The 14,067-nt window shown below is 37.9% G+C and overlaps 1 protein-coding gene across 1 annotated transcript; it reads right to left on the bottom strand.

Annotated features, from left to right (window-relative positions):
- Positions 1-47: 47 nt before the first annotated feature.
- On the bottom strand, positions 48-10,571 carry scn4bb (sodium channel, voltage-gated, type IV, beta b). The gene is made up of 6 exons (XM_030154889.1): positions 10,292-10,571; positions 9,776-10,066; positions 3,299-3,462; positions 3,000-3,219; positions 1,714-1,843; positions 48-1,510 (listed from the first exon to the last, which is right to left on the bottom strand). The coding sequence occupies exons 2-6, from the start codon at positions 9,858-9,860 to the stop codon at positions 1,414-1,416; spliced, it is 696 nt and encodes a 231-aa protein (XP_030010749.1). The 5' UTR covers positions 9,861-10,066; positions 10,292-10,571; the 3' UTR covers positions 48-1,413.
- Positions 10,572-14,067: the final 3,496 nt, after the last annotated feature.

The following is a 14,067-nucleotide window of genomic DNA, read 5'->3' as shown; positions in this document are numbered from 1 at the left end:
TTCATGGGACTGAAACTCTCGTTTCATTCCAGAAGCTCTTTTCTTACTGTTTGTGGAGTTTCACAAACTGTTTTGCTATATGTAGGTGTCCTCACTGGCAGAGGAGCATAAAAGCACTAACAGGCACCTGTGTTTAGTATCAAGCAAAGAGAAGGTAGAGCATGAAGAGCTGGGCTGAATCACACAACATTTAATGAAAAACCTTTCGTGTTAGTACTCTTAAATCACCCTTTAATACAGTCTGGGTGGAAAGAAGAAATAGATCACAAGGTAAATACAACATATGTCAGAATTTGTTTGTATTTTGCTGATATATTATTGAAGTGCTTCTGCAAATGTTAGTGTTCAGCCCAGCTGCATTCGCTACATCAGCATTAGTCCCTGTTTCAAGCACTTACAGAAAGAAAGAAATGTTACTGTTTTGACTTCAGGTAAAAACAGTCAAAAGCTCTTTTTTTGTATTCTGGCAGCAGCCATACACCTTACTTAACATATCATGACTTCAAAGAACTTAAAATAGAGCGCAACTATGTAGCACAACATACAACTTTTCCTATTCTGCCACATCTGGTATGCACAAACTATTACTTATGTTTAAGTTAACCAAAAGTTCAGATAATTCTGATTTTATCTGATGACTTTGAAGAAATCTACCAGAGATGGTGGGTCAAAGCAAAACAGATTGTATCACATACTTTCATTTTGATTTAAATCGCAAGTGACTTTCATTGAAACAATGTTAAATTTGTATTTGTCTCATCCATAAACAACGATATAAATAATGACTGACCCACCTGAAACTTTAATTTTACTATTTTAATTCTACTTATAATAATTTTTACTTGGTAAGAATGATAACTGTTAGGTGATGACCCTCTCAGTGAGTTCAGTTAAACTGAACACATATCTATCTGTAAATCAGCAGTTCAGTTCAACAACTCAAATTGCAAGGCTTAAAACTGCCAAAAATTAAGAGTCATATTTAATCATGTAATAAAATTCAGCTTCATCAAATGTCAGTGTTGTGTTGCTTGCAAAGTTGAGAGTCACTGTTGATGCCATATATTAGAAATCATCACGTTTGAACATTATTATTCCTAAATCAAACTCAGGTGTCTCTGGTAGATATCTTTATTATTATTATTATTATTATTATTATTATTATTATTATTATTATTATTATTATTATTATTTACATATCAAATAATTTATTGCACTGAAAAAAGTGATTTGCACATTCTTGAGTCTGTTTATGTTCATGTGTATATACCATAGTTAGGCACATTTTCCAGATACCACCTTGACAGAAATGAAGCTGCATGTGTGCATACACATGTGCATACACAAATATATGCAAAAAAAAAGTGTATATAAATCTGAGTACTCATATGATTGTATATACATGCACTTTTTTCATTTCTTTTTTGGTGTTGGCTTTGAGTCAGCTTTGGATCCTGAGAGGCCATTTTCTGTGTTGTCGATCCCTGATGAAGTTACAAGGCACTCCTTACTGCAGTGGGGAAAAAGAACAGACAAAGTTAGATCTTGTAGATACATGGCAGCATAAAGGAAATGCCTGAGTCTGCCTCATTAAAATATATATTTCTGCATGAAGAGTATCTGAGCTATCAGAATATTCTGTCAAGCACCGGCGCTGTATTCTGATGAAACAGAATGAAATGGTTACACTACTGGAAAACATTCGAAACTCACTTTTTCTCCTCAAGTTTGGTCATCACAAAGATAGCAAAGTTCTTGAGGAGCATGAAACCCATTAACAACGCGATGGCTCCGCCCACTGCTGAAGCTATGATGATGGTCAGTGTGTTGTCTACAACTCTCACTGCAGACATTAAGAAAAGACCAGAGAAAGAAAAGGGAAAAGCTCATCTGAAATATCTGAAGCATATCCGCCTTGTATGAGAATAGAGCTGTTGTTGTAGTGTCAGCTGCAGCTATTTCATGAACAAAGACAGACGTAAACAGGGCAGCTATGTGGAGGACTGGACTGGTCCCTGTTCAGAGTAGAGAGCTGTGTACACAAATAGGATAAATAAGGACTTTATGGAGTGAAGATTATACATTGACCTGGTCTTATTTAAGGTTTCAGTCCAGGAGCTGGTATGATTTGTGGTTTGAATATAAAAAACACATTTCTAAGCCAAATTTGTATGTGCAGGAAAATCATTGATAATATATGCTGTATAATTCTTGAGTCGAAGACAAGTCATTTTAATGTAAGAGGACATCCAGAGAGCATATGTACATTATGGAACACACCAAAAACCATAGATTATATGAAAAAAAAAAAAAGCATGTACAGAAGCAGAAACATGCAATTTAATGTCTGATACTGAAGTCTCTAGATTTTTAACCTTGAATGCACCTGGATACGTTACATATTTAATGATACACTTTTATTTAAATGTTGCCGGAGATCACATAAAGACATGCATCATTGCACTTTTCCCTGAGTTAAACCGCAGATTGAAGACTTCTGAAGCTCGGTGCAGAAAAGTGAACTGATCATCACTACTTTTTCTTAAATGAATTAATAAGAAAAACAAAACAACTAGAAAAGGCTTATTTTTCATTGGGGAAGTTAGATTATGGATTATCTGATAACCTTCATTCAGTTTTTATTACATTATTCATTGTTTCCTGGCACAATAGATATGATTTATTGTGTTTATTCATATATATATATATATATATATATATATATATATATATATATATATATATATATATATATATATATATACATATACATATGTATAATTTAATATTTTTATTAGCAAAAGCATGGTTTGGTTTATTTTTTACTTTAAAATGCATGTTATGTGTTGATCAAGTAAACCCAAATGAGTTTTTCCAGATTTCTGATGATTATAATTTTGATCCTGAACATAATTCAACAACCACAGGGAGTACCACTGTGTATTCCTGAGGTGTTGTCTGCATTTATTTCAGAGATAAACTAAGCTTTGACCACTCACACTCGTCCACCACAATGAGGTTGAAGGTGGCGCTGTGGTTCCTTCCCATCTCTTTAGGGTTACGTCCAAAGCAGATGTACTGGCCGCCATCCTCGAAAGTGATGTTCCACAGCATGATGGAGATGTTGTTGTTGTGATTCATCCCCACAAATGTCACCCGCTCTCGATATACAGACACATGAGGTTCCACTCCCTCTGTTGGTATCGTTGAATCACATACCTGAAGGGACCACAGAGTTTTCAGTCATCTCCTGAAAATGTATGACCATGAGCTGAATGTAGAAACATGAGAGTGTTACCCTCTGCAGGGTGCCGTTGTTGTTATACAGCCATTTGAAATAGAGGTCTCTGATGCCGATGCAGCTGGAGTACGTACATGGTAACATCACTGTGCTGCCATTCACTGCCTCCAGGAAAGGGACCTTACCCACAGACATCTCCAGTGCCTGAGCAGACCACAGACCTTAAAGGAAGACAAAAAAGAAATCACAAAATAGTAGTAACATAAAAGAATGTGTAATTCCAACAAACAGGCTGGTTTTCCCTCTGTATCTTTGTAAAATGTTTGTTACCCTACCCTGTAAAAGGTAACTTTTATACTTAAACCATAGAGACCTGTGTTACTTTTGTGGAAGTTCCCAAATGAATTTCTCTCTCTATTTAACCTTTCTTTATTATAATATTATCTTCTGTATTTTCTGTATATTCTAATTTTTTGGTGTAAATCATATTTTTTTCAAATATCTAATTCAGTGATCATGTAGATGTTCATAAAAGCTTAGAGTGAATTCAAAGGTTATTATATCAGAAATGGAGAAAAAGTTACTTTTTTCCAACAAAATCTACCATTAACTGATCATAAAACTAGTGTCTCCATCGTCATTGATCCAACTCTATGGGTTTTACTGGTGAATCAATGTTGTAGAAGATGACGGTGTTTCCATGGTAACTGCAGAGCCTCTGAATATCCAAATGGATCATATCTGATGACCATGAGAAGATGATAAACTGCATTTTACACCTATTATTTACATGGATTGATAAGATTAAACATTGTACATCAGTAGATTATTTCGGTCAGTGGTGAATGTTTGGGTCTTTATGGGTTAAAATACAAGAAGTCTTTAGTCTAATGTTTAATGGTTATGATGATGGTTTCTTTGCTGGTCCTGATAGCTTTGTTACATGTCATTCCTTTCTACAGAGGTGGAAAATGTTACTGTGATACTCCATATATTTGTGATATATTGCATTAATCACTCTTAAGTCATTGAACTCTGCTCAGTATTGTTCCATTTTCCAAACCCACATGTTCCCTTTTGTACATGCTCTGTTCCATCGAGGTCAAAACCAGATGTTTCATCAAGATAATGAAACACACCCAGGGCATGACATGTTGAAACTGTCAAGAATTTAGTTTGCATTTGTTTGTGTCTGTCTGATACAGCCACACCTTTTGAAACACAGAAAAGATTTTTCCACAAATATTTCATGATAATATTTGAGATTGTGTAGGATTTCAAGGATGTCTGAAAACATTTTTTTCCACTACAGTATGTACCCTTTCCTTATTTTGTCCTCATCACCATCAGCTTTCATATATAGGGAAAAAAATAAACAGAAAGTAAAAAGAACTCAGGCACACGGCTCCTCGTGCACAACCTTATTTTATGATATCAGACCTTCTTTCTGCTCAGTAGTTACACATTGATAGCTAAACCTATGTAACAAAAAGTGATGGTAAACCTGTGTCACATAACAAAACACAGAAATACAAAACTTCTCCTTAGGGGGGTCTCTCAAAGAGCCACACAGGGGAACCACAGACCACAGATCACACTCTGCCACCTCATTAGGTTATTAAACTAAAAGGCTTATTTCGTTTATAGTCACTTAGATTGGTATCTACACATGTTCAACCACACTTTTAATAGAAGGTTGAGTTGGTATTTATTATTTTAACCTTACACTGCAAGGTTACATCATTGTTTACTGTATTAATTTATGAATTTTTGTCATATTAATCTTTTGTTTCTTTGTCTTTTAGTTACTGGAAGTGACTTCCTGATTTAGCAAAACAAGTAGCTGATGGATGAAGTCTGCTCAATGCTGATGTCGGCTCATCAGACTGAACCACAGGCCGAGGCGTCATAGGGGGATCTAGTCGTAGTTAGGTTTGCTTCGCATTTATTGACGGCATCCATTTTGTTTTCCCCCTGTGTGTTATTTAGTTTGGCCAAGCTACTATAAAGGTTCCCTCTTGCGTCATTGTGTCGGGTCAGTTTGTTCTGTTAACACTGTCTCGTTTAGTTGCTGTTATTCTGAGTACAGTTATATTGTTGACCTCTGTCATAGGTGTAGTTTTTGTTTTTGTTTTTTTTTGCTCTGTATTGTTTTCACATTGGTTTGGGTGATTAAAACCCCACATTTTTCACACTTTCATCCTGTTTCCTCGTTGCCATACTGCTTGGTCCCTAACAGGTACATTTCACAGCTGCCTGTGTTTTTTTTTCCTTATACATATTCTATTTTGTACATGTAGGGCTGCCATGTGGGAGACAAAGAAAATATTAATCACCTCCTACACCATGATAATGTTTATTTTAACATTATCATGGAGTTTATCCTGTTTTAAAGTGGCTCTACTATACAGTAAGAAATGTGCATAAATGAAATGACTTAATTATTTACTACACTGATCAGCCATAACATTCTGACACTGACAAGAAAAGCGGTATTAATTTTGATTATCTCATCCAAATGGGATCTGTCAGTGAAATATACAGGGTAGGGAAGCAAAATTTACAATGAACATTTAGTTGTTTTTTCTCAGCAGGCACTACGTCAGTTGTTTTGAAACCAAACATATATTGATGTCATAATCATACCTAACACTATTATCCATACCTTTTCAGAAACTTTTGCCCATATGAGTAATCAGGAAAGCAAACGTCAAAGAGTGTGTGATTTGCTGAATGCGCTCGTCACACCAAAGGAGATTTCAAAAATAGTTGGAGTGTCCATAAAGACTGTTTATAATGTAAAGAAGAGAATGACTATGAGCAAAACTATTACGAGAAAGTCTGGAAGATACTATTAAAGAAGAATGGGAGAAGCTGTCACCCGAATATTTGAGGAACACTTGCGCAAGTTTCAGGAAGCGTGTGAAGGCAGTTATTGAGAAAGAAGGAGGACACATAGAATAAAAACCTTTTCTATTATGTAAATTTTCTTGTGGCAAATAAATTCTCATGACTTTCAATAAACTAATTGGTCATACACTGTCTTTCAATCCCTGCCTCAAAATATTGTAAATTTTGCTTCCCCACCCTGTATTAGGCAGCAAAGGAACATTAGACCTTGAAAAAGATGTGTTATAAACAGCAAAATAGGCAAAAGTAAGGATCTGAGCAACTTTGACAAGGAAGAAACTGTGATGGTCAAAACACTGGGTCAGATCATCTGCAGATCTTGTTCTTTCCCCACCAAAATTATCTAAAGAACAACCGAATCTCAATCAATCGAGCACCTATGGGAGCAGGGCTCTGACCCGAGGCCTAGACTCCACCAGACCTCTGAAAGCGTCCTGTGGTAACTGGACCAAGATGTTAGCAGCAGATCCTTGAAGTCCTGCTAGTGGAGAGGTGGACCACCATGGATTGGATTTATTTGTCCAGCACCTCCCACAGATAATCAATTGTCCTGAAATTGGGATGTCCTTCCATTGTCCATTTTTGGTCGGTACTAACCACTGCAAACCAGGAACAAGACCTACAGCTGTGGAGATGTTCCAACCCAGTCATCGCCGTTACAATATGGACCTGGTCAAAGTCACTCAGTTGCCTATATTGCTGCTTCTAACACATTAGCTTTGAGGACTAAATGTTCACTTGTTGCCTAATATATTCAACCCAGTGAAAGGTGCCATTTTAATGAAATGATCAATACTAGTACCATTTCTCCTGTCAGTGGTCAGAATGTTATGGCTGATCGGTGTATTTGTTCAAATCAGTTCAAAGATTCAGGCAGTAATAAAACCATTAAGACCTACTTATTTCAAGTGATTTGCTTCCATGAATTTAAGAACCCTTCACCATAGATTTCTAATAGCCACTCAGTAACACGACACCTCTTAGTCCTTGCTGTGACATTACTGTAAATCAGAGAAGGTGAAATCTGCTGTGCTCCTTATGAAAACTGTAACAGTACACCAGGAAGTGTAGAGAGTATCAGGAAGTCGCAGTTATCGAATCCTGTCTCCTTCCTTCTAATTGTTCCACCGATGAGAGAATATGGGTCACTTTGAGGAAACCGGTGTGTTTTTACAAATCTGTGCTCTGGCATTTCTTCTCATTATATAATAGTTTACTCTTAGGTGCTTGGGTGTGTTTCCAGGTGTCTATCGATGGGTTACAGTCTGTCATTTCAGCTATTCTTACTCCCACATATATACTGCACTGTACACACATATTGGGGTTTTAGTGGCAAACAAAAACATAGCACATGCACTGATTTACATTCATTCCCGGAGATGCCCTTCAGGCACATCATGCCGAATGTTAACCTTAAAACAACCCTTAATCCTCAAATGTAATTATTTATATGACACGGGTCTGCATTTTCTGCATAACTCTGTCTTCACAAGTGGTAAACAGATTTACATCCCCACATTAAGTACCCAGACTATACATACAAACTAAGGTTATATAGAAAACATACAATTCTAACAATCAGCTGAAAACAAGCAATGGATTCTTGTATGTTTTCCTGTTCTGTGACTAACATTCCTTTAATTCTGCCTGTTATTTCCTGCTTGTTTTTACGCTTTGTTCCGAACATGCTCAAGGTCACCGTCCAGAGGAGCACCACTGCAGCACATTGCAAACAACCCAGCGCTGAGCAGTACGGAGACGATGGAACGCAGTGAAGTAGGGCAGACTGTATGTGAGAATGTTATTGATTCAATCTAACCTCAGTCTCAGTCCTCCTTCTGCTCTTTCTGCTCCAGTGCAGAACAGTGAGGCTGCAAAATCAGTAACAACACATGCAGCAGCAGAAGCAGCAGCAGCAGCGTCAGTGTTTTTAAACCACCTTCTGAAATATGTTCAAAAACCACCAACAAGTCTCATAATCTTTAAAGAACTGTGAGCTCTAAATGTTTACAGAGTATAGTTTGCCTTCCTTTAATTTAGCACCTCACCATGTATTGTGTCTTGTAAAATAAGAATAAAAAAAAAAAGTAGTCTTGGTGCGTCAAATAAAAGTAGAACAGGGTGCTCCAGTTTCTAACCTACATGTGTCAAAAATTTGTATATTAAGTGAGTAGTATCTAGAATTTCAGCTTATTAGTTAATAAATAAATAGATAGATCTGAAATCGGTGTTAGAATAGAAAACAGTCAACTGACCTGCTTAGAAGTGAAATGTTTCAAAAGGGAAATAAACTGTACAACAATACATGAAACATATGAAAATGCAACATTTAGTGAAGTCAATATAAATTCTTGATTTTTCCATCACTAAATTGAAAATGTTTTGCTCATGTATGAGGTCAAATTGCTCCGTGCACGACCAGACACTGCGTAACTACTTAGTTTTAACCTACAGTAACTCTGATACTTCTGACTGAATTAGTCACGTATAAACCTGTAAAAAGCGCTCTTGCTGTTATTCTTAAATACTTTTATTAAATTGTGTTTGACCTTGATATCTTTGCTTTAGGAATGAGCTTCATTAATTTACACCTAATAGTTACTGTTTATCATATATAATGTTCCTTTCAAATGTATTAACTGTATTCTTTGCAGTAGTTTTCCTGTATATTTCACAGACTTTTCCATGTAACTGCTGTAGCATCTTCGTCACTGCAGTCCCAGGCCACCTGCATCTCCTGGAGTCTACCATGCGGTTTTTGCTCAGCGGGCCGAAATTATTCTTTGCTCTAAATAAAGCCAGCACCTGTGACCCTGACAAAGCTATACTGAATCTTTAGAATACGTATAAAATAGCCAAGTTTGCCAAACAACAACAGAAGACACAGTGTCTTGGGAAAGCAGCACAGTGTGTGAAGAAAGAGCAAAAATATCTTATGAGCTTTAATAATTCCAGAATGATTTAATGCACATTTTCTGCAGTAATGCTCCACACCCAAAAGCAGAGTTAGAAAATCAAGTAATGTATGACGGAGCATTCTTTGGGGAAAGGTGAGGGGTGCCAGCTGACACTCTGCTAATGGAGAATGAAAGTAGCACAGGAGATTGAAATAAGATGCGAATAAGATGCTCCTCTGTTTAATTCAATCTGGTTGGGGTGTTGGCTCAGATGTAATTATGTATGGCGAGACGAGGAAAGGGAAGGCCTAGGGTCCTCACAGTCTGACACAGCTTTTCCATCACAAAGAAACTCTGCACCAAATGCTTTAACACATTACGGATCATTATGGATGTCGCTACTCATACCTGTCAGCTATGAAGTTTGCTGCAAGCTTTACCGAATATAAAAGCTTCATGATGATTAATTCTGACACATTTTCACATCATCCTAAAGACAAAAGTCATTCTAGTCACCAAAAGCAAAATGCCACAATGCCTGGTGTACAAACGCAAGAAAACAAATGAGGTTCAAAACAAATGAAGGTCAATGTCATAAGCCGCAGCATCAAGGTTTTGTTTATAAAACTGAGCAGAATGAAGGGGTGGTGGTGAGGAGTGGGCCACAGAGATAAGGTGGAATACAGCCAACAAAGGTCATTCTTGGAAAATAAAAAGCAGACATTACCAAACAGTGCAGACAAGACCAGAGTGAGGGCTGTATGTGGAGGGCCCAGCCTCAGGGGTCCGACCCCACTCCACCGGACCTCCATGGCAGCCAGATCTGCTCCAAAGCAAGTCCTGCTGCAGGATCCAGAATCTGTTATCACTTCCTGTCCTCTTAATCAGTAGACAATCCCTGAGAACGCTGTAATGTCCTGGATTACAACAGGGAAGCAGTGGACCCGAACAGTTCAGGTAGATGTTGCTTCAGTGGACTGGGCTGTAGTGAACCTGCCTGCCAGCCCACACAGCACTCCTGTGGAAGGGAAGTGGGTGAGCCAGAAAGAGAAGGAAAAAGTTAAAAGATGCTATTTAAGCACATAAAACACACAGGCAAAACAATAGAAAAGTTGTGATTCTCATTTTTCTGTGTGCTCCTCCATGCAAGTAACATGAAACACATCCTGTAACTCTCTGCTCCAATTTTACAGACAACAACCTGATTTAACAACAATAACAGGTCACAGTTTTCCATGGTTACCTGCTCTTGCAGCCGGTGTTTCCTCTAAGGCCGGCAGGCTGACTGCACAGCTGAGTCAGTGTGGACCGGACAGCATCGGAGTGGCAAACACTCACTGCGCACAGTCAGGGTTCACTCAAGGAGAATCTACCAGCCAACACTTTCACTGCAGAGACAGCCACATTGCAGCGCCGGCCGGGATGAGAAGCAATTAGAGGCAGGGGGAGACAGGCAGAAAGAAAACGAATGCAAAAGGGAAAAGCTGCTGCTCTTACTCCTCACAGTGACTCCTTCCCTTGTGCGTCCCTCTGGCTGTCTCTCAACTTTTCCCTGTCCTGTCTGTTGGCTGGGTGCCACCCTCCTCTTCCTCATCCCTCTGTCTCCCCTCCCTCACCTGAGCCTATATCCCTCTTATTTTCCTCCCCTCCTCTATCACCCCCATTCACTCCCCCTCTCTTTGCTCCCTCCCTACCCATCTCCAGACTCGGGGCGTGTATGCAGACTCATGCACTTTTGTCAGAGTGTTTGTGAAGATCAGAGAAAAGTTCTGCAGTGCAGGGTGAGTAAGAGGTTGTGTAATGCAGGCCCAGGCACGCATTTTAAAATACTTCATTCATAAATTGACAATCCAATACCAGAGTCTCCATTTCCTGGTTTAGAGCTTTAGTTCACTGAAGGCATTAAAGGAACCATCATAGAGAAAAACAGGACAACAAAGAATCTCAGCTTTTTTAATTTCATCACCTTTCTCAGTCTGCACCTATGTATGCTTTTCATAACAGATTGACAGTCCTCTCTCTCTCTCTCTCTCCTCTCCTCTCCTCTCCTCTCCTCTCCTCTCCTCTCCTCTCCTCTCCTCTCCTCTCCTCTCATGTGTCCCATTCATTTCCTACAGAAGGTCAAACTATCATGTAGGTCATGAGGCATTCGTAAGTCTCTTGTGATACAGCTGTAAGACTGTGCATGCAAACACTTTTCCCAACAGGACTCTCCTCCTTTCCCATAAATATAGACATCAGCCGACAACCACTGACCAATATGTTGTGTCTGCAGTATTCACAGGGCATTGTAGAGGAACTGCTTAGTTCAGCCTTTCCAGATTTGATTAGTGAATTTCGCTGTTGATTATAATTACATTTATACACTTTACAGAATCATATTATCGCCATGTGCCTGTTATGTAATATCCAGCCATTACTATAACAGCAGTAGACTGTAGTGTAATAATGGACTTGTCTTGTCTTAATCATTTTATCTTGGCTTAATCATTTTATTTAAAAAGTGGATATTATGAAGTTAAATGGACTTTCCTGCTGTAGCCAAGAATAAAAAGACGTTCAATGCTGAGGATGCAGCCGAGGCCATGTGACAGTGTGTGCCATCTGAGACCAGATACAGTTACACAGGCAGAGGACATGGGGACAAGTACATACGAGTTGCAGATGTAACTTCCTGGTTTGACTTTTTCTTATTAGAAACCAAGGCAAGGAAACAAGGAAAGTTCAACACTAGAGAGAAGACAGGTGCAGGTGTATGCCACATAAGTGTGTTTTATATTGGCTTTTATGTCATTACAGGGGGTGTTTTTAATCTGTTCTGTAAAGACTACTGTATCCAATAAGAGTTTGCAGGGTATGAGGAAAAACTGAACGTTATTGTAACATAAGGTTTATGTTTGGGCTTTTGATACATGTCATCAGGGTCAAGGGTGACTACAAGGATTGTTTCCAGCTTCATGGAAACACTTTTATAATTGTACAGTGGAAAGATTATAGCTATTTTTGTGCCAACTACCACATGAATTTTTTCTCTACTTTTAACCTTTTTGGAGTGACTTATCACCATTTATTATGATATTATCCTCACTGTAAGCCCGGATGTCAAATGTACCTAAAAAAAAAAAATTAATTAGAATGCACTTAAAAATATAAGTTTGATGACATTACAAGACTAGAGAAGTACTCGGAGAGCGCAGACCTCCGCCAAGGCAGATCAGTAGAAACATTAAGTATAGTAAACTCATTTGTAGATATAGTTGAATGTGTGAATAAATTTAAGTTAAATGGATTTAAATTAATAAGTTTTAGTTATGACTACATCTCTTTTTCTTCTGAACACATAAATTGTCGACTGCCCATACATGTCTGGACATGCCAGTCTCAGTGCTTTTGGTCAAAGAGTAGCTGCATTTTGGTGATTATCATACAAGATACAAATCAAAAAGTTCTAAGCGGCTGTTGGCTATTGATGATAGTTTGTTACCTCCGCCAAGGAGGTTATGTTTTTGCCAGGGTTTGTTTGTTTGTCTGTCTGTCTGTCTGTCTGTCTGTTTGTTTGTTTGTCTGTCCGTTAGTGTGCAACATAACTCAAAAAGTTATGGACAGATTTGGATGAAATTTTCAGGGTTTGTTGGAAATGGGATAAGGAAGAAATGATTAAATTTTGGTGGTGATCGGGGGTGGGGGGGCCCACGGGGGGGGGCACTGATTGATAGTGTGCAACATAACTCAAAAAGTTATGGACAGATTTGGATGAAATTTCAGGGTTTGTTGGAAATGGGATGAGGAAGAAATGATTAAATTTTGGTGGTGATCAGGGGTGGGGGGGCCCACGGGGGGGTGTCTCCGAGTGCTTCTAGTTTTAGTATTTTATTGTATTATCCAACAGTTCCATCAACCTGTTCCATGGACATTTTCTCTTTGCTAGGTGTCCACTAGCTGACTTTCTACTTTTCTCAGTGAGGGAGATTGTAAGCCTGAATAAGTTGAGTTTACTTAAAAAAAATTTAAAAAATTAAAAAAAAAGTGGTTGAATTTAAAAAAAAAAAAGTAATGATTAATGAACTTTTTAAGTACATGTAACTTAAAATCTTAGTTAAATGTAAGTTAAATGTACTTAAAAAGTTCACTAATCATTATTTAATTTTTTCAAGGCAACTACTTTCCTTTCTTTCTTTTTTTTTTTTTTTTTTAAAGTAAACTCAACTTATCTGGACTTACAGTGCTCTGCATGGCTCAAAAGTTATTATTATTTAGATCACAAGATGTCATTTGTTGTTGGCTGCTGTTTAGGTCTTTGAAGGTTTTACACACACACACACACACACACACACACGTGCACACACACACACACACACACACGCACACACACTTAATCTTACTTTTAATTCAGTAAAATCTATGATGTTCACCTTAAATACAGAACAAAACAACATGTCTTTGTCTGACACATCATTTCTCTAAGCCTGTTACTCTAAATAATCGTCAAAATCACACACTGAGTAAACTCTTAACAAAGATCCCCAAACAATTAATAATATGTATGATCAGCAATGAAAAAATGTAAATCATTACTTGAAGCTGCAGTAAACAGAAATCAAGAAAAAAATCAGAATTGAAAACATACACCCTCTTCCTGTATCTCTGCACTGTCTGTACATTGAATATAAAGATGGATTATGCAACACCATGTCATGCAGCTATGAAAAGTGAAGCCATAATATCATGGGTAGTGGAGCTTTCATGTTTATTCTGGCTATAAATGTAATATGCTGTACAAAGGTTTACCATATCATAATACATCAGTGCCAAAAAAACCCTGGTATGGTCATTTTGCAGTACGTGTACTCCAACTAGTCCTACCCATAATTTCCTGTACAGCAGAGGTTACATCATGTCAGCTGAGCTACTGGTAGTGTGAGGGTGGTACAGTCCAGGGCTCTGCTCTACACACTGTAACTGACATATTAAAGAGTTAATGTGTATGTTCCATTTACAGTCTACATCAGCATATAGTTT

This window comes from Sphaeramia orbicularis, chromosome 14 (genome assembly GCF_902148855.1).
Source record: "Sphaeramia orbicularis chromosome 14, fSphaOr1.1, whole genome shotgun sequence".
NCBI lineage: Eukaryota > Metazoa > Chordata > Actinopteri > Kurtiformes > Apogonidae > Sphaeramia > Sphaeramia orbicularis.
The sequence above is the reverse complement of the archived record's forward strand: the minus strand, read 5'-3'. Positions and strand labels throughout refer to the sequence as shown.

Bases quoted from the DNA above. Each gene is read 5' to 3' on its own strand.
- scn4bb (XM_030154889.1), bottom strand. From the start codon at position 9,860: ATGGAGGTCCGGTGGAGTGGGGTCGGACCCCTGAGGCTGGGCCCTCCA. The intron at 3,220-3,298 runs GTAACACTCTCA...TGGTCCCTTCAG, and splicing joins ACAACGGCACCCTGCAGAGG to GTATGTGATTCAACGATACC. The intron at 1,844-2,999 runs GTGAGTGGTCAA...TAATGTCTGCAG, and splicing joins CCTCATTGTGGTGGACGAGT to TGAGAGTTGTAGACAACACA.